This window comes from Lissotriton helveticus, chromosome 6 (assembly GCF_964261635.1).
Source record: "Lissotriton helveticus chromosome 6, aLisHel1.1, whole genome shotgun sequence".
Taxonomy (NCBI): Eukaryota; Metazoa; Chordata; class Amphibia; order Caudata; family Salamandridae; genus Lissotriton; species Lissotriton helveticus.
Window position 1 is genome coordinate 333,875,607 of NC_136067.1, and position 19,661 is coordinate 333,895,267.

At 45.9% G+C, this 19,661-nt stretch overlaps 1 protein-coding gene across 3 annotated transcripts in view; it reads left to right on the forward strand.

Moving 5' to 3' along the window:
• Positions 1-19,661, forward strand: part of NBAS (NBAS subunit of NRZ tethering complex) — a 2,361,081-nt gene that overhangs the window by 2,190,226 nt on the left and 151,194 nt on the right. For all 3 annotated transcript variants that reach the window (XM_078647778.1, XM_078647779.1, XM_078647780.1), the window contains one exon: positions 8,834-8,973. In XM_078647778.1, the coding sequence (XP_078503904.1) occupies positions 8,834-8,973 (140 nt within the window). The remainder of the gene's footprint in view (positions 1-8,833; positions 8,974-19,661) is intronic.

Below are 19,661 nucleotides of genomic sequence, written 5' to 3' on the forward strand. Positions count from 1 at the left end.
TGAGCCGGTACCGAAGGCTTTCCTCCCCAGCCCTGGCGGTACCGCGGGTGGAGGCCGGGGCCTGGGGTGCTTTCCCAAGTCCCTCTAGGCCCTCTACACAGGCTGCTGCCTCGTGTGAGGTCAAGCTGACACCTTTTTGACGCCGTTCCTTAGCTGAACCGGCTCTGACCCGCCCCATTCTCCTAGGGAGCACGTGATGGTGGAGGTCGACTCGGCGGCGCCAATGTCCACTCCGGCGCCGATCGACGTCGAGCTGGCGCCTGTGGCGGACTCCACGGCGCCGTTCCTGCGTCGGGTCCTTGATTCGTCTCCGGAGATTCCTTCCTCTCCGGAAAGGTTGTCATCTCCTGGTCTCTTCCTCTCCGGAGGCAGGATGCTGCATCGTTGCTTTTTCACCGGAGTCTTCAGGGAGGGCTCTTCGCCATCCCCGCAGCCTCAATCCTCGGACTCTCTTTTCCGCAGCTCGCGGTTGGCTCCTCCACCGGCTTCTCAGCCTTCCCCGGGGGTCCCACAGGTTCCTCACTCGTCCGTGGATCCCCCACCATACAGGGGCTAGCCGCTTCTCCCTCTAGCTGGACGGCTCAGTTTGCAGCCATCGCCCACGGAGGAGTTGCTTTCTCCCCCGCGGTGCCCTTCGGAGACCAGTGTTGCCTTTGTTCGGGCTATTTCCACGGCCCCTGGCATTTTGCGAATGGGAGACCCTGTCACCCCATTCCCTACGGATAATCTCTTGGAAGTTCTCCACCAGGGCTCTGGTGGACGGGAGCTGTTCCTTCGTGTCGAAGCGTCGCTCCAAAACTCTCTTTTGGGGGCCTACTGCCACGGGTGATCCGGTGCCTCAGCCACTCTGGCATCGCCACCGTCCTGTTCCACATGACCCAGTCTGCCTTTCCTTCCACCCTTCTACTCAGGGCTCTCTTCTGCGGACTGCTTTTTCGTCCTTGCCTGTGGTGTTGTTTTCTCCGTCTCGGGAGGCCCGGTGGTTGGATTCATGGGGGCGTAACATCTTCGCTTCATCCAGTGCTGCTTTTGCGGGCGCTCAACACTCTTTGTGTGTTGGCCTGGGCTACCTCTAGCCTGTGGGATTCTGTGGAGTCCCTTCGTTCTCATGTCTCCCATGAGGGTGTCCGCACTGATCTGCGACACCATGTGTTGGTTGGTCGAGAGCTGGCCGCTTTTATTCTCCATGCGGCCTTGGATGTTGCTGATGCTCTCTGCCATGCTATGGCCAGTTTTGTGGCTCTCCGTCGCCATGCTTGGCTGCGGGATGCTGTTTTTCCTGAGAATATTAGGGAGCGTCTGGTTGACCTGCCCTTTGATGGGGTCCTTTTGTTAAACACTCATGCGGACTCCGCCATTCAGCTTCTCCTTGCGGGGCTCTGTCCTCCACCCCTCCATAGGCTAACTTGTTGATCCTCTGGGCTTGATGGGAGGCGTTATCCCACCTGCTTCCTGGAATCTGGTGTTTTGAGTGGCCCATTTGTATGTTCTGTGTGGCTTGACGTGCCTTCGGGGTCCCTTGGTTGGCCCCTCGCTTTTGTTTGCTGCTGGTTCAGCCCTATTGGCAAGTGTGTATTTTTTGGCTGATTGCTAAGCCGTCTGTGGTTCCTACCGCAGGTCTTATGTTCTTGTTCTCTGATGCGGGATTATTTCCCAAAGAGTGGTTCCCATGTTTTCTTTGGGATGTGTCATACCCTAAGTGGGGTACTTGTAGCTGTTGTATAGCTCTGTCCTACGCTTGGCGGGTGTGGATTCCATTTTGCGGGTTCCTCGCCTTTCTTGGCGTTGCTGTATACCACGCGTGCGGTTTCTTTGATCTTGTCTGGCCGTAGCTTGCGCGGCTCCAGGTTCTGTCATTCTCAGTATCTGCTGCATCGCTGGACCAGCTTTGGGATGCCGTCTGCAGCGTTGTGATAGGGTGTTTCCGCTCTTTTTTTGTCCAGCATTTCGGCCTGGTCCTCTGTCTGGTGTTCCAGGGGGGATAGGATTCCTGGTATTTTCCTGTGTTCTGGCTGATGGCTTTAGTCCGTCCTACGTATTTTTCCTCTTCTCTTCTAGTTGGTCCCACTTAATTTTGTGGGTCAGTTTATGTCCAGAACGGTCTCCCTTTAGGGATTGTTCTGGATTTCCCTGGCCTTTGCCTTCGTCTTAATCTCAGCTTGGTTTGGGCGCTCGTCTTCATGGTACTTGCCAGCTGCCGGCGGTGCCCGCCTGCTCTTTCTGGTCCATGGCCGGGGTCCTTGGCTTGGGCCCTTGTGCTCCTGCCTCTTGTTCTGCTGGAGCCTTGCAAGACTAAGTCTTCTTCTCACGTCTGCCTTTCTTCTCTGTGGAGCCGTTTCTCCCTTGTCCGCTGACTCGTGGCTGTGGCCGGTTCAGCTGCCTCCAATTCTACCTCTTCACCTTGGAGTCTTGGGGTGATTCTTTCTTACTCGGTACTCCTCTGCCGTTGTCTGTCCTTCCGGGGCTTTCTGGCGAATGTCCCTGGTACCTTGACTGGTTTGGGATATCCTGGCCTCCCTTCGCCTCGTCCTTGCTTCCTTCTGCTTGGTGTGGGCTGGGCCGCCCTTCTTGTCCCCATTACACATCCCCTGCTGGGGCCCTGTGTTTCTTCCTATTGGGAGGCTCTCTCGCAGGCCCTCCTCCCTTCTGGGTATGGCTAGGGTATCTATTCTACGTTAAGGAATCTGCGGCTAGTACTCTCTATCAGATGTACGAGTTACTTACCTTCGGTAACAATGTATCTGGTAGAGACGATTCTAGCTGCATATTACTTCACGACCCGCCCTTCCTCCCCGGTCTGCGAGGACCTTCAGCATGATCTTCTGCACTCGCCGGCTTCCAGGTGGTTTTGCTTTCTGGGAGTGCCCTCTTCCACTTCCTCCCTAGTGTGATGCTTTGTTCTGTTTGTTTGATCCACTCCTTCTTTTCTGGTGATTAGTTGGTGAGTTCCTGGGTACTTCTGCGTCCCAGCACCCTGGTCTTCCAATGTGGGGCCTACCCACGCTTTGCCCCTTTTCATTGCTTGAAATTTCTGACTCCTCTGCAAACCTCTGAGTTGGGGTCTCTTGGCTGTGCCTCGACCCTTAGCTCTTACATGGGATGCGCCTCTCCTTGCTGGTGTTGTCTTGGGGTAATTTGTCGTTACTATTCTGTTCTGGCCTTGTTGTCCTTCACTATTTATAGAGTGTGATTGCAGGCCTCTTCGTCTGCTGTGACATTTTTCACATACTTTTCTGCACCCATGGAGTATGTCGTATTTGCTTGCAGGGTTGCTTCGCAGTAGCTGTGCTCTGCTCTTCCCTTCTATGACTTTAGGAGCCACAGTGCCTGGCACTCTCCCGAATGGTGCTGTTCCTCACAATTTGCTTATTTTCCTTTCTTTTTATCAGATTTTTTCGCACACTGTTCCTATATTCTCACAGTTTTTGTTTGTGATGGCTCCGCGTTGTGGTGCAGAAAAGTTCTCCGAAGAAAACTGATGTCGGCGTGCCGGGGCTTATGTGACCTTGCTGACGTCATGCCCGCGGACGACGTCAGGGCGGAGTCATGTGGTACCGCCCCCCCCCCCCCGGCGCGCAGAGATGCTTTGGCAAAGAAAATATTCCGAATCCAGTCTTATGCTGGGGATAATTCTACGTTAAGGAATCTGCTACTAGAATCGTCTCTACCAGATACATCGTTACCGAAGGTAAGTAACTCATAGTTTAGCGAGTGTGTGAAGTGTGGCCGCATGGGGCATTTCCCCAGTGTTTGTAAAAACTCTAGAAGGGTTCTCGTCAAAGTGCAGGGTTGAGATTCATGCACATTGGATTCCACCACCAATATGTCTGGGTGCTTGTGCAGTTGTGGATTTGATTCCCACAAAGGTATTGTTGTGTCCATTCAACAAAAGGGAGCTGTTGCTGCTTCTTCTAATCAGAACATACAATCCTCTCCCAAGTGTAATGTAACGATAGCTGGCGTAGATTTGTTATTAATGGTGGATTTGGGGTATCCTGGACCATTATTTCTGGCGAGTATTTTACAGAAAAATTCCAAGATATTTTTAACTGAATTCTGTGGTTCCACCAGATGTGGTAGCTGAGAGTTTTGATGGGTCTGTGATTGATTTGGATGGTTTTGTGGATGTTTGTTTAGTGTTCAAAGACAGGGAAGCTCAAGTCAAGCTGTATGTTGCAGTCAAGGGTGTCAACGTTCTAGGGTGGAGAGACCAGTGGAAGTTAGGAATCATTCTCAATCCACGTGCTCTTGATCCTGTTCAGTTGGGTGAGGTAGCTAGTCTTCGCAAGTGTTGTCTGTAGATGAAAGTGCGTGTGGTGAAGTAGTGATATGCCGTTTTCAAAATGTTTTTTTCAGAGAATTTAGGAAAGTTGCATGATTTTTCCCACAGGATCAGACTTAAGGACAACGCTATTCCTGCGAAACAAAGATTATGTGGAGTTCCTATAACTGTGATAGAGGAACTGAGGGGCGTGTTGGACACTTGTAAGTGAAGGTATAATTGAGGAGATTGAATCTGCTGAATGGGTGTCTCCCATTGTTTTGGCTCGCAAGGCGGATCAGTAATTGAGGATGTGTGTCAAATTGAGAGCTCTTAATTCTAACATTGTCTTTGATTGTCACCCTCTCCCAAATATCAGCGAGATTGTTTCTATGTTGGAGGGTGCTAGCATCTTTTCGAACCTGGACCTCCGGTCAGTGTATCACCAGATAGAGCTGGTTGAGGAGTCAAGACAGTTGACTGCATTCATCACCCCGCAAGGGTTATATCAATTTACCAGGATGCCTTTCAGACTGGTGTCAGCCACTTCTGTTTTTCAGAGGGCTATGTTCCATATTTCTAGACATTGTTTGTTTTGTAAAATGTTTTCAGGGTGATATTTTGATTTTTTTCAAAAAATTAGAATGATCATATGGAACATTTCACAGAAGTATGTGGAAGATTGCAACCTTATGGACTCACACTTAAGGAACGGAAATGTAAATTGTTTAAGAAGTATGTAGAATATTTAGGTCACACTCTGTCTGGTGATGGAGTGGTACCTAAAAGGTCCAATGTTGTAGCCATAGTGTCTGCGCCTGCTCCCACCAACAAGGATCAGCTATTGTCCTTTGCAGGCATGTGCGAATATTATAGCAAATTCATTGACAATTTTGGCACCAAAATGGAACCTTTGAGAGCTTTGTTGAGGCGCAATGCTTAGTTTGTCTGGTCTAATGTTCAGCAACTGGATTTTGATGGCATTACATGTGATGTTGTGAAAGCTCCAACTCTTAAACCATTTTGTTTGGGCAAAATGTGTGTGATCACTGTGGATGCCAGCTTATATAGTCTGGGGCAGTTTTGTCTCAGAGGTGTGGAAAGGAGAAGTGGAACGTGGCTTTTGCTTCTCGCACTTTAAATGACACTGAGCGCAGGTATGCGTTATAGACAGGGAACTTCTTGCTTGTGTTTGGGCAGTAGGATATTTCAGGAATTTTGTATTGGGTTGCAGGTTTGTCCTTAGGACTGATCTTAAACCTCTAGTTAGCATCTTGGCACCTGGAGGTAGGAGGAATTCTACAGCTCGCATTGCCATATTGGCTTCCAAACTCCAGGAGTACACTTTTTCTGCAGAATTTGTGCCAGAAAAGAAGAATGTCACTGCGGACTGCCTTTCCCGTTTGCCTTGTCAGTCTGCTGATATGACTGATGTGGGTGAAGTTGTATGGTGGCTGGGATCCGAGATATCTTTCATGGGCAGTTTGGAAGTATTTCTGAAGAGTTGTGGGGCCGGTGCAAGGAAGCGGATGAAGTGTGGAAAGTGGTGAAGAGTTTTGTGCTGGATGGGTGGCCTAAAAGAGGTGATGTGAAGCCGGAATGGGAGTGTTTTTACAAAGTGGCTGGGGAACTTGAGGTGGAGGGTGGTTTGTTGTTTAAAGGGGGAAAGTGTATTCCTCTGAATGGTGCTTGTGATGTAATTCTCAGATTGGCTAATTTGGAACATCCAGGAATGTCATCTATGAAGCCTTTGGTGAGAATCCATTTTTGGTGGCCGGGCATGGACCGGATGAGTGAGTGCTGAGAGAATGTGACGTGTGCGCATCTAGTGAAAAGATGCTTAAGGTTTACGTCCCACCTTTGAAGAGTGTGGAGTGGCCTCTTTTGCTGTGGCAGAAGTTAGCTTTTGATATATCTGGACCTTACAATTTTGTGCCGGTAAACCTCCATTTTGCTTGAGTTTTGGTGGATTACCATTCTAAATGGTCTGAGGTCAAGTTTGTTCCGCACCCCACCTCTGGTGCCGTGATTGAGTTTCTTAAGGAAATGTTTGCTAAAGAGGGTTGTCCGTCCAACCTGCTCACTGATAATGGTGTGCAGTTAACTTCTAATGACATGGAGTTTTTTCTTAAACACTGTGACATAAAACATGTTACCAGTCCCACATGAAAATGGTCTAGTGGAGAGATTTAACAGTGTTCTGAAAGGTTTTGTTGGGGAGGCGCGTGCTTCTGGGAGTATATGGAAGAACATTTTGAGGGAGAAGTTGTGGATGCACAGGATTACTCTGCATGCCTGCACAGAAGTCAGTCCTTTTAACCAGTTGAGTGCTCATGACGAGCTCAGCTCGTCATGATGCACAGTTGAGCTGCACTCATGAGGAGCTGAGCTCGTCACGGGGCCCCTGGAACGTTTGCACACGGGGATAATTTCCCCGCTGTGCTGAAAGTTCCAAAACGGGTGTGGCTGTGACGAGTGCAGCTCCACTGAGCCTCATGACGAGCCCATGAGTTTGTTGTGGAGATTGGGTGAGAGTGCGCAAACCCTTGTATGAATGCAAGGGTTCCCAGAGATTTGGTAAAGCCCTGAAAATATTAAATGTGTTTTTCAATACCATCGTAACCCAAATTGGTACGGTATGGAATGTTAGAAAAGTTTCCAAATGTTGCAAACCTGTTGAAAACTGCATGAAGAGTGAAAGTGATGGTGGAAGGGAGATTTTTTTATTGAGATTCAAGGTTCCTGAGGGTAATTGTCTTCCTAATGATGTTCCCCATGACATTCCTGTAGTGTCTGAGTTACTTGGAACCTCAGTTGCTTCCCGCGTTAAGGAAGCTTGCAGAAATTGTCCTGCTCCCAAACGTTACCTTGATTTTGTTAAGTAATTTGGCTATTTCCTTTTCTGCGGTTCCCTTCTTGCCCCTTCCTTTCTCTCTCTTCGTCTTCTGTTCTTTCTTCTCTTTTCTTCTTTGGGTTCTTGTTAAGGGGGAAGATGTGTTGTATTCTGTTGCTTTACTTGCACGAGCTATGTGATTATCATCTGGTTCTGGGGTTCTACTGGAATGTTCTGGGGAAACGTTGAGCTTCCACTGCAGCTGCTACCCAGTGGCTGCGTTTGCTATGTCACTGAAATAAATCCTTCTACATCGGATTTCGACTGGATCCTATTCTTTACAATTGTCTTTAGTTCTGCAAGGCTTTTTCATGTGCCCTATGTTATTTGTCGACCCTCTCTGCCTTTCTATATTGATCAACTGTCTCTGTTTATTTGTATGTCACAGTTGTGATACATTTTTTAAAAGGGATCACATACATGTTTCCTCCTTTGTCGTTCATTATGCCACAGTAGTTTGTTTACTTCTTAATGTGAACTGTGACTACTGTCCTCTAAACCTGTCTTCCTCATTGTGATTACTTCTGCATCAATCAAGTGCCAGCGCTGTAGCTGTAACTGCATAGTCCATTGTTTTTCTGAACACGCTGGTCCTTCGTCCTCCTGCATCATTGCTGCCTTTTTTCATGTGCACCAGGTAATCATACTCCTAGTTGTCTTCTTTCCACTGCATGCCTCTAAAGAGGATGAGAGGCTTCTTCGGTTGACAAGAAAGCCTTTAGATCCTATATCAATCTGACTATGGATCACTGGATTGACGACCAACTCTGTTGGATTTTCTAGTGGAAAGAAGGGAAAGGCAGTCTAGAAGTGGACTACTGCATTTCAAGTTGTGCTATGCCTTGGTCAAGAAGAAACCTCCTTAAGGCTTTCTGATTTATTCCAACGGAGCCAAAGCCGCCTCTTTGGCTTTAGCTAGGGGTGTTCAGGTGCTGTACATCTGCCACATCTTGCTGCATGTGCGTCCACCAACACCTTTTCCTGGCACTTACTGTATTGATTGTCAGGTAGGTCTACTACAGGATAGGCCATTTTCCCCGCTTGGTCCTGCTGGATCTTTCTGTTGTGAAGCCCACTCCTCAGAACCTCCATCTATTGAGAGATACTGTTTTGATATCTATTTAAAATGTGAGGAATCCATGGTTTAAGTAGACGAGCAACTTCCTTTTACATTTAGTAGCACGTTTTCTGGTGTATATTTAATGTAATTGGAGATTACTCACTGACCTGCTGTCCTCTCTGTTCTGTGGTGTGGTCTTCTAGGTGTTAATAAGGTTTTAATTTAGATTTGGCACACAGTCACCGTCTCTGTCTGTTACTGACGCATGGCGTCTTAGATGCCTAATGCTTCCATGTAAACTGACGTCAGCACACATGGGTGGGGCTTGCTTACAACTCCTCACCATCACTTCCATATGTGGTACAAGGCCACTGCAGAGTTCAATGGCACAACCTACCGGCTCCTGGAAGTAGCTGCTGGAAAAGGAGACTCGTTCCCTTCTGGTGCTTGGGAGAATTCAGAAGTGGAGAATCTGTAGTTAGATTATCAACCAGAAATAGCGTTACCAAAGGTGGTTTTATTAGTATTGTTAATTTTATTATTATACTACTGTTATAAACTGCGCCCATTACAGCAGTCTTTTTAATGCCCCCGTCCCTTTTCTCCCCTCCTTGTCCAGGTGGATATATGCGATATTGAGAGCGAGGAGAAGCGAGACCCCCTCTTCCTGGACCTCTTGGGCTCCAGCCGGAGCGCAGCGCACTTCCAGCACTTGGCCTTGCTCTTGGAGGCCTGGCCTCCCGTTACAAGTGTGAGCCTGTAAGTATGTCCCCGGCGGTCCTGATGAAACGCACCTTGCTCTGTATCTGATTTCAGGGTCACTGTATACACCGTTGCTACAGGCAGTTCATTTCAACTAAATCCAGTGTTTTAGTCTGAACATCTAATTGCATACTTTGCTACATAACTTCCCTTTTGGGGAAAACTGTGAAGACGATTATTAATTCAGGTTTATCTGTTTAACTAGATGTTCTTTTTTAGAAACGCTCATGTCCCTAGTGGCCTTGAAACAGATGCCTGCTTTGAAGGATTTCTTGGCGCCTCAAGAGGTTGAACATGACGGAGACTCTATGATTTTACTGGTCTTGCTTTCAGGCAAAAAAGCGTTGTAACTTATTGTTTTGAATTATTTTTTCATCTAAGGCCTGCCTACGCTTTCCTGTAACGTGTATTACCTCTGACTGACACTCGCTGAAGGGTCCGTGCTGGCTTTTAGCAACCTCGCGCTCTTACGTTTTGTAATTTACAGCTAGTTGCTTTCTCTTCTTTTTTAAGAGCTCGACAGTCAGTCAGCCTTTTATCTGTCCTTCAAGGTGAGCTGTTCAATTACCTTTTTTACAGACACTCAGCACGCTGTCATCTTCACATGTCAATGATTAGTGGAAAACCACTTGTTGCTAACTTTCCTTTAGCGTCATGTGTCAGTGATGCAGTTCCCAATGAAGTGTCAAGACAGGCTCCCAAGTGGAGGGCTGTTTACATTAAGGGCAATAAAACAACAACTTGATGCTTTATTCTCTGAAAGTCAAATATGGCATGACTTCCACGTGTTTTAAGCTCTGGAATAATGCTCTCCCAGATCATGATCTAAGGCAGCCAGCAATAAATAGGTCAGTATGTAATGTGCATGCTCACGCCTTGCCTGATGGGGATGCATTGACCGCTTGACACCCAAAGAATTTAAATGTCATTGTATTTGAAAGTTCGCAGTGTGGGTCTAGGAAAGCAAAATATAGTATGTATGTGTTTATAAAGTGCAATCCAAGTTCCTTTCTAGAGGCAGTGTGGGATGACTACATTTGAAAGGAAATGGTAAGGGGCTATTTGAAGTTTAAAGATGTAGTGTACCTAGAAGAGGTTCTTTTTTCAGCTAGAGGACGGTTTGTTTTTTCTAAATGTAACTTTTAAATTAGCTCCATGTCAGATCCGCTGAAGATGGTTATCTGGCAGATAGGAAGGGTATTTGTCCAAGGTGACCTTACAGGTGAACTAGCTGTTCTTAATCATAATGCTGGCATGGAACGGGAGCCAGTAGAGTTCAATCAGGGTGGGGGTCATCTTTGAATTATATCAGGTCTCTGATGAAGCGAGTTGAGTGTATAATGCCTTTCTGTGGCTGTTGTGGTGCTGGTTAGCCCTGGATCAAGCAGTTGCCTTCACTGTGCAAGAGTACAAGTGCTTTGATGGACCCAGTGCCTTCTTGGCTTCCTTAAATGAAAGATCGGCACACGGTTCAGGGGAAGAGTCTGAAAGCATTAGAAGAGACAGAATCGCATATAAAGGAAAACAAAAGGAGAACGCAATAAATGTCAAAAATCATCTCCAGGAAAAGCAAGAGGCAAATATCAAGGATCAAGAGACTGTGCTTGAGAGAGGGAGGCATTCATCACATAACAAAGAATGCACCCTCTGGAGAAACCACGGATTACCGAGGAATGTATTTGTTTGCTAAACAGACTCTAGGGTATATAAGAGAAAAATTGACGCTCTGGCGACCAAGTCAAGGCTGTGTACCAGGACCAAATGGTTAGGGCAGGCAAATCACAGCTTTTCTAAAAGTGGCATTTTCAGAATTCTGACTTAAAATCCGACTTTATCATTAAAGAGGATTTTAAATGGCAATCTGTGAGGAATGTGGTGTATTATTTGATGTGGTTATGCGACCTCACTGTATAATACACTCATAAGGCCTACTTGTTGTGTACAGTCAGGCTTGTTTTTTAAACCTTGACTCAACCCTGGGTAGCTGAGGCTTAGAGCAATCAGGCTTAAACAAAGGAACAAAGGTAAAGCACTTAGAAGCACAAAAACAACGAAATATAGGAAGACTATTCAAGTTCGTGTGGGTCATCATTTCTCTTGGCAACAGTGAGAAGAATGTTCTGAGCCCAAAACCATTTAAGTACATGCAGGTCATACATTAAGCGCACCAGCGAATAACAGTAGTTTGGGGATTGTCGCTCTTGTGACGTGGCTGTCTTAATTTAAGGTAACAAATTGCTCATCAGGAATAATTTTGTTTCCTTTTTGAAGAGAGGGATAGAGGAGATTTTTCTGATGGGAGGTGGAAGGGAGTTCCAAATTCTGGGAGCTGCCCCAGAGAATGCTCTGTTGGAGGTTTTAGACTTTTTGAAACGTGCAGGTTTCAGAAGTAGATTGTTTGCACTCCTTGAATGTCTGTTTCCTCCAGGTAGGCTGAGTTTTTGGGCTAGGTATTGAGGGGTGTTGTGGTGTAGCGCCTTATGTGTGATGCAGGCCATTTATAGGTGGATTCGGGCTTCGTAGGGTAACCAGTTGAGTGCTTTCAGGTGTGGCGAAATGTGATCAAATTTCCTAGAGCCTGTTAAAAGTCTTGCTGCAGTATTGAGACAGGCCTTTAGCGGGGCGGTTGAGAGTTTGGGAAGACCCGCGAGGGTGGTGCATCCATACTCCAGTCTAGAAATAACTAAGAATTGGACTGCAGATTTGAGGTCCGCGTTCCCGAGAAAAGGTTTAATTTTTCTGAGATAGCTGAGATGGAAGCGGGCATTTTTAGCCAATGAGTTGACGTGGTTTTGCATGTTCAAGTTCTTATCCAACGTGATTCCAAGTGATACGGAGGAGTCCACTACTGTTGGCGTGCAGTTCAACACCGTGATAGTTTTGATCCATTCCTTTGTCTCTGTGGTGTTCTTAGGGGGGAGATTAGAAGAAACTCTGTTTTTTGAGAGTTTAGCTTGAGGAAGTTGGAAGATAACCATTTGACTGTCTTTTCGAGGGCTGTATTCATTGACCTTAGATCTTCGATGGAGGAGATCTTGATGTACAATTGGGTGTCATCCGCGTACATGTGGAATGAAATGTTCTCCAACTGTAATAGCTCGGTGAGTGGTTTGATGTATAGGTTGAATAGCATGGGAGATAGTTTGGAGCCTTGAGGAACTCCCAGTAGGTTAGGGGAGGGAGCTGAAAGATTGTTGTTGATCAAGTAGGATTGTGTTCTGTTTTCCAGGAAGGATTTGAACCACTGAAGGACCTCACCAGAAAAACCCATCCTGTATTCTAGTCTTCTTAGTAGTTTGTCGTGATTGACCATATCGAAGGCTGAGGAGAGGTCGAATAACACTAGCAGGCAGGTTTTGTTGTGGTCCAGTGCTTGCAGGGCGGCATCTACTATATGTAAGATGGCTGTTTCTGTGCTATGCCCAGGTCTGAAACCCGATTGAAAAGTGTTCAGTAGATTGAAGTTGAAAATGTGTTGGTTTAGTTGTTGCTGAATACATTTTTCCAGGACCTTGGCTAGCATGGGAATATTGGTTATTGGTCGGAAGTTGTTGGGGTCGGAGTTATCTGCCGTAGGTTTTTTAGGGCTCGGGGCGGAGCTCCGAGATCCTAATGTAACAGAAAAAAAAAAAGAAAAAAAAGAGTCTTTAGGGCCTCGGGAAAGACACATTCCTTAGTTTTTTCTTATCTGAAGGTTGATTGGTCGTCGCTGTGCTGTTTTTGTAGTAGTCTTGATGCCATAGGGCATTAGGCGTCCATGTTGGCATTTTCTAGGCGGTTTCGCGCACGGCCGTCCATAAATATCAATTAGGAGCTGTCAGGGTGGCCGTGTAATGCATTCCAGATGGTGTGCGCGCGTTCACCATCGAGCAGTGCGTTTGTCGGGCGCGCTGTGAAACGGGCACAAGCGTGAAGGATCTCTGGTGCCATGGTTCATGGATGTGTGTAAGGGGAAATTGCCAAGAGTGACTTTTTTTGTGAAGCCATGGTGGTGTTCCGTTTAATGAATTGCTTGTCTTCATGCTGTTGCAGCTGCCATTCTGTAACATCTACTTAAATCACAGCTGGAAACACAGCTAACAAATCGATCACCAGGAAGGCGCTATTTACCTAACTCACAATGCAGCGAAAATAAAAGGGACACATACTCACATCGATAACGCGGCAGGCATTTTCTGTCATTATTAATCACTTTCTTCACTGTTAGCACCTCACGTGTGCTCTTTAAAAAGTGTTAGCCCTCTTTTGTTTCAATGGCGAACCTTGATGGATCGCATCCTTGATGTCACCAGGGAGGGAGGAAGGAAGGAGGAATTATTGAAAAGGATGTCAATGCGCACATCGGAGGGGAACCATCCCTGCTCAATACTGTCACCAATTGAAAGTTCGCTAAAGCGCCTTGCAAACTATTCCTGAATTTAGCAGGAGCCGTGGAAGTTATTTTAATCCACTTTTTAAAGGGACCAGCGCTGAGAAATGGGTGTCTCTTTGGGCGAGAGAGCGCTTCCAAAGCTTCCTGGACTTTGTTGCAACTCATGGGTAGGAAAATTATCCTTCAGCACACGTTTAAATATAAAGATGAGCCAGGATGTGAACAATGCAAGTGATGGTGCCAAATGTTGCAAAACCTAGTTTAACAGCACAACAAACAAACGAGAACAGGAAGCCTGAATCATTGCCAAATAGTAAGGTGAGAAATCTGGCACTAAATTAGGAGACATGCTATCACTTGACACTGCACTCGAGACTTAAGAGCACATTTTGGTCATTTAAATGAAATGGGTTCTTTTTAATTACGTATTATTTAACCATGCATTAGTGAGTCCAGAGTAGTGAATGCAGAGTAGTGAGTCCAGAGTAGTGAGTCCAGAGTAGTGAGTCCAGAGTAGTGAGTCCAGAGTAGTGAGTCCAGAGTAGTGAGTGCAGAGTAGTGAGTGCAGAGTAGTGAGTGCAGAGTAGTGAGTAGTGAGTGCTGAGTGCAGAGTAGTGAGTGCAGAGTGAGTGTTCTGAGTGCAGAGTAGTGAGTGCAGAGTAGTGAGTGCAGAGTAGTGAGTAGTGAGTGCAGTGGTGAGTGCAGAGTGGTGAGTGCAGAGTAGTGAGTAGTGAGTGCAGAGCAGTGAGTAGTGAGTAGAGTAGTGAGTAGAGTAGTGAGTGCAGATTAGTGAGTAGTGAGTGCAGATTAGTGAGTAGTGAGTAGAGTAGTGAGTAGAGTAGTGAGTAGAGTAGTGAGTAGAGTAGTGAGTAGAGTAGTGAGTGCAGAGTAGTGAGTGCAGAGTAGTGAGTAGTGAGTGCAGAGTAGTGAGTAGAGTAGTGAGTAGTGAGTGCAGAGTAGTGAGTGCAGAGTGAGTGTGCAGAGTAGTGAGTAGCGAGTGCAGAGTAGTGAGTAGTGAGTAGTGTAGTGAGTAGTGTAGTGAGTAGAGTAGTGAGTAGTGTAGTGAGTAGAGTAGTGAGTGCAGAGTAGTGAGTAGAGTAGTGAGTAGTGAGTGCAGAGTAGTGAGTAGTGAGTGCAGAGTAGTGAGTGCAGAGTAGTGAGTAGTGAGTGCAGAGTAGTGAGTAGTGAGTGCAGAGTAGTGAGTGCAGAGTAGCGAGTAGAGTAGTGAGTAGAGTAGTGAGTAGTGAGTAGAGTAGTGAGTAGAGTAGTGAGTAGTGAGTGCAGAGTAGTGAGTAGAGTGGTGAGTAGTGAGTAGAGTAGTGAGTAGAGTAGTGAGTAGTGAGTAGAGTAGTGAGTAGAGTAGTGAGTTGAGTAGTGAGTAGAGTAGTGAGTAGTGAGTAGAGTAGTGAGTAGAGTAGTGAGTGGTGAGTGCAGAGTAGTGAGTAGTGAGTGCAGAGTAGTGAGTAGTGAGTGCAGAGTAGTGAGTAGAATGGTGAGTAGTGAGTTGAGTAGTGAGTGCAGAGTAGTGAGTAGTGAGTGCAGAGTAGTGAGTAGAGTAGTGAGTAGTGAGTAGAGTAGTGAGTAGAGTAGTGAGTAGAGTAGTGAGTAGAGTAGTGAGGTGAGTAGAGTAGAGTAGTGAGTAAAGTAGTGAGTGCAGAGTAGTGAGTAGTGAGTGCAGAGTAGTGAGTAGAATGGTGAGTAGTGAGTTGAGTAGTGAGTAGAGTAGTGAGTAGTGAGTGCAGAGTAGTGAGTAGAGTAGTGAGTAGTGAGTAGAGTAGTGAGTAGAGTAGTGAGTAGTGAGTAGAGTAGTGAGTAGAGTAGTGAGTAGAGTAGTGAGTAGAGTAGTGAGTGCAGATTAGTGAGTAGTGAGTGCAGAGTAGTGAGTAGAGTAGTGAGTAGAGTAGTGAGTGCAGATTAGTGAGTAGTGAGTGCAGAGTAGTGAGTAGTGAGTGCAGAGTAGTGAGTAGAGTAGTGAGTAGTGAGTGCAGAGTAGTGAGGTGAGTAGTGAGTAGAGTAGTGAGTAGAGTAGTGAGTAGTGAGTAGAGTAGTGAGTAGTGAGTGCAGAGTAGTGAGTAGAGTAGTGAGTGCAGAGTAGTGAGTAGTGAGTAGAATAGTGATTAGTGAGTAGAGTAGTGAGTAGAGTGAGTAGTGAGTGCAGAGTAGTGAGTAGTGAGTAGAGTAGAGTAGTGAGTAGTGAGTAGAGTAGTGAGGTGAGTAGTGAGTGCAGAGTAGTGAGTAGAGTAGTGAGTAGTGAGTAGAGTAGTGAGTAGAGTAGTGAGTAGTGAGTGCAGAGTAGTGAGTAGTGAGTAGAGTAGTGAGGTGAGTAGAGTAGAGTAGTGAGTAAAGTAGTGAGTGCAGAGTAGTGAGTAGAGAAGTGAGTAGTGAGTAAAGTAGTGAGTAGAGTAGTGAGTAGAAAGTAGTGAGTTGAGTAGTGAGTAGAGTAGTGAGTAGAGTAGAGTAGTGAGTAGAGTAGTGAGTAGTGAGTAGAGTAGTGAGTAGTGAGTGCAGAGTAGTGAGTAGAGTAGTGAGTAGAGTAGTGAGTAGAGTAGTGAGTGGTGAGTGCAGAGTAGTGAGTAGTGAGTGCAGAGTAGTGAGTGCAGAGTAGTGAGTAGAATGGTGAGTAGTGAGTTGAGTAGTGAGTAGAGTAGTGAGTAGTGAGTGCAGAGTAGTGAGTAGAGTAGTGAGTAGTGAGTAGAGTAGTGAGTAGAATAGTGAGTGCAGATTAGTGAGTAGTGAGTGCAGAGTAGTGAGTAGTGAGTAGAGTAGTGAGTAGAGTAGTGAGTGCAGATTAGTGAGTAGTGAGTGCAGAGTAGTGAGTAGTGAGTGCAGAGTAGTGAGTAGTGAGTAGAGTAGTGAGTAGTGAGTGCAGAGTAGTGAGGTGAGTAGTGAGTAGTGAGTAGAGTAGTGAGTAGAGTAGTGAGTAGTGAGTAGAGTAGTGAGTAGTGAGTGCAGAGTAGTGAGTAGAGTAGTGAGTAGTGAGTGCAGAGTAGTGAGTAGTGAGTAGAATAGTGATTAGTGAGTAGAGTAGTGAGTAGTGAGTAGAGTAGTGAGTAGTGAGTGCAGAGTAGTGAGTAGTGAGTAGAGTAGTGAGTAGTGAGTAGAGTAGTGTAGTGAGTAGTGAGTGCAGAGTAGTGAGTAGAGTAGTGAGTAGAGTAGTGAGTAGTGAGTAGAGTAGTGAGTAGAGTAGTGAGTAGTGAGTGCAGAGTAGTGAGTAGAGTAGTGAGCAGAGTAGTGAGGTGAGTAGAGTAGAGTAGTGAGTAAAGTAGTGAGTGCAGAGTAGTGAGTAGAGAAGTGAGTAGTGAGTAGAGTAGAGTAGTGAGTAGAGTAGTGAGTAGAGTAGTGAGTAGTGAGTAGAGTAGTGAGTAGTGAGTGCAGAGTAGTGAGTAGAGTAGTGAGTAGAGTAGTGAGTGGTGAGTGCAGAGTAGTGAGTGCAGAGTAGTGAGTAGTGAGTGCAGAGTAGTGAGTAGAGTAGTGAGTAGTGAGTAGAGTAGTGAGTAGAGTAGTGAGTAGAGTAGTGAGTGCAGATTAGTGAGTAGTGAGTGCAGAGTAGTGAGTAGTGAGTAGAGTAGTGAGTAGAGTAGTGAGTGCAGATTAGTGAGTAGTGAGTGCAGAGTAGTGAGTAGTGAGTGCAGAGTAGTGAGTAGTGAGTTGAGTAGTGAGTGCAGAGTAGTGAGGTGAGTAGTGAGTAGTGAGTAGAGTAGTGAGTAGTGAGTAGTGAGTAGAGTAGTGAGTAGTGAGTGCAGAGTAGTGAGTAGTGAGTAGAGTAGTGAGGTGAGTAGAGTAGAGTAGTGAGTAAAGTAGTGAGTGCAGAGTAGTGAGTAGAGAAGTGAGTAGTGAGTAAAGTAGTGAGTAGAGTAGTGAGTAGAAAGTAGTGAGTTGAGTAGTGAGTAGAGTAGTGAGTAGAGTAGAGTAGTGAGTAGAGTAGTGAGTAGTGAGTAGAGTAGTGAGTAGTGAGTGCAGAGTAGTGAGTAGAGTAGTGAGTAGAGTAGTGAGTAGAGTAGTGAGTGGTGAGTGCAGAGTAGTGAGTAGTGAGTGCAGAGTAGTGAGTGCAGAGTAGTGAGTAGAATGGTGAGTAGTGAGTTGAGTAGTGAGTAGAGTAGTGAGTAGTGAGTGCAGAGTAGTGAGTAGAGTAGTGAGTAGTGAGTAGAGTAGTGAGTAGAGTAGTGAGTAGAGTAGTGAGTAGAGTAGTGAGTGCAGATTAGTGAGTAGTGAGTGCAGAGTAGTGAGTAGTGAGTAGAGTAGTGAGTAGAGTAGTGAGTGCAGATTAGTGAGTAGTGAGTGCAGAGTAGTGAGTAGTGAGTGCAGAGTAGTGAGTAGTGAGTTGAGTAGTGAGTGCAGAGTAGTGAGGTGAGTAGTGAGTAGAGTAGTGAGTAGTGAGTAGTGAGTGCAGAGTAGTGAGTAGTGAGTAGAGTAGTGAGGTGAGTAGAGTAGAGTAGTGAGTAAAGTAGTGAGTGCAGAGTAGTGAGTAGAGAAGTGAGTAGTGAGTAAAGTAGTGAGTAGAGTAGTGAGTAGAAAGTAGTGAGTTGAGTAGTGAGTAGAGTAGTGAGTAGAGTAGAGTAGTGAGTAGAGTAGTGAGTAGAGTAGTGAGTAGTGAGTAGAGTAGTGAGTAGTGAGTGCAGAGTAGTGAGTAGAGTAGTGAGTAGAGTAGTGAGTGGTGAGTGCAGAGTAGTGAGTAGTGAGTGCAGAGTAGTGAGTAGAATGGTGAGTAGTGAGTTGAGTAGTGAGTAGAGTAGTGAGTAGTGAGTGCAGAGTAGTGAGTAGAGTAGTGAGTAGTGAGTAGAGTAGTGAGTAGAGTAGTGAGTAGAATAGTGAGTGCAGAGTAGTGAGTGCAGAGTAGTGAGTAGTGAGTAGAGTAGTGAGTAGAGTAGTGAGTGCAGATTAGTGAGTAGTGAGTGCAGAGTAGTGAGTAGTGAGTGCAGAGTAGTGAGTAGTGAGTAGAGTAGTGAGTAGTGAGTGCAGAGTAGTGAGGTGAGTAGTGAGTAGTGAGTAGAGTAGTGAGTAGAGTAGTGAGTAGTGAGTAGAGTAGTGAGTAGTGAGTGCAGAGTAGTGAGTAGAGTAGTGAGTAGTGAGTGCAGAGTAGTGAGTAGTGAGTAGAATAGTGATTAGTGAGTAGAGTAGTGAGTAGTGAGTAGAGTAGTGAGTAGTGAGTGCAGAGTAGTGAGTAGTGAGTAGAGTAGTGAGTAGTGTAGTGTAGTGAGTAGTGAGTGCAGAGTAGTGAGTAGAGTAGTGAGTAGAGTAGTGAGTAGTGAGTAGAGTAGTGAGTAGAGTAGTGAGTAGTGAGTGCAGAGTAGTGAGTAGAGTAGTGAGCAGAGTAGTGAGGTGAGTAGAGTAGAGTAGTGAGTAAAGTAGTGAGTGCAGAGTAGTGAGTAGAGAAGTGAGTAGTGAGTAGAGTAGTGAGTAGAGTAGTGAGTAGAGTAGTGAGTAGAGTAGTGAGTAGTGAGTGCAGAGTAGTGAGTAGAGTAGTGAGTAGAGTAGTGAGTGGTGAGTGCAGAGTAGTGAGTGCAGAGTAGTGAGTAGTGAGTGCAGAGTAGTGAGTAGAGTAGTGAGTAGTGAGTAGAGTAGTGAGTAGAGTAGTGAGTAGAGTAGTGAGTGCAGATTAGTGAGTAGTGAGTGCAGAGTAGTGAGTAGTGAGTAGAGTAGTGAGTAGAGTAGTGAGTGCAGATTAGTGAGTAGTGAGTGCAGAGTAGTGAGTAGTGAGTGCAGAGTAGTGAGTAGTGAGTTGAGTAGTGAGTGCAGAGTAGTGAGGTGAGTAGTGAGTAGTGAGTAGAGTAGAGTAGTGAGTAGAGTAGTGAGTAGTGAGTAGAGTAGTGAGTAGTGAGTGCAGAGTAGTGAGTAGAGTAGTGAGTAGAGTAGTGAGTGGTGAGTGCAGAGTAGTGAGTGCAGAGTAGTGAGTAGTGAGTGCAGAGTAGTGAGTAGAGTAGTGAGTAGTGAGTAGAGTAGTGAGTAGAGTAGTGAGTAGAGTAGTGAGTGCAGATTAGTGAGTAGTGAGTGCAGAGTAGTGAGTAGTGAGTAGAGTAGTGAGTAGAGTAGTGAGTGCAGATTAGTGAGTAGTGAGTGCAGAGTAGTGAGTAGTGAGTGCAGAGTAGTGAGTAGTGAGTTGAGTAGTGAGTGCAGAGTAGTGAGGTGAGTAGTGAGTAGTGAGTAGAGTAGTGAGTAGTGAGTAGTGAGTAGAGTAGTGAGTAGTGAGTGCAGAGTAGTGAGTAGTGAGTAGAGTAGTGAGGTGAGTAGAGTAGAGTAGTGAGTAAAGTAGTGAGTGCAGAGTAGTGAGTAGAGAAGTGAGTAGTGAGTAAAGTAGTGAGTAGAGTAGTGAGTA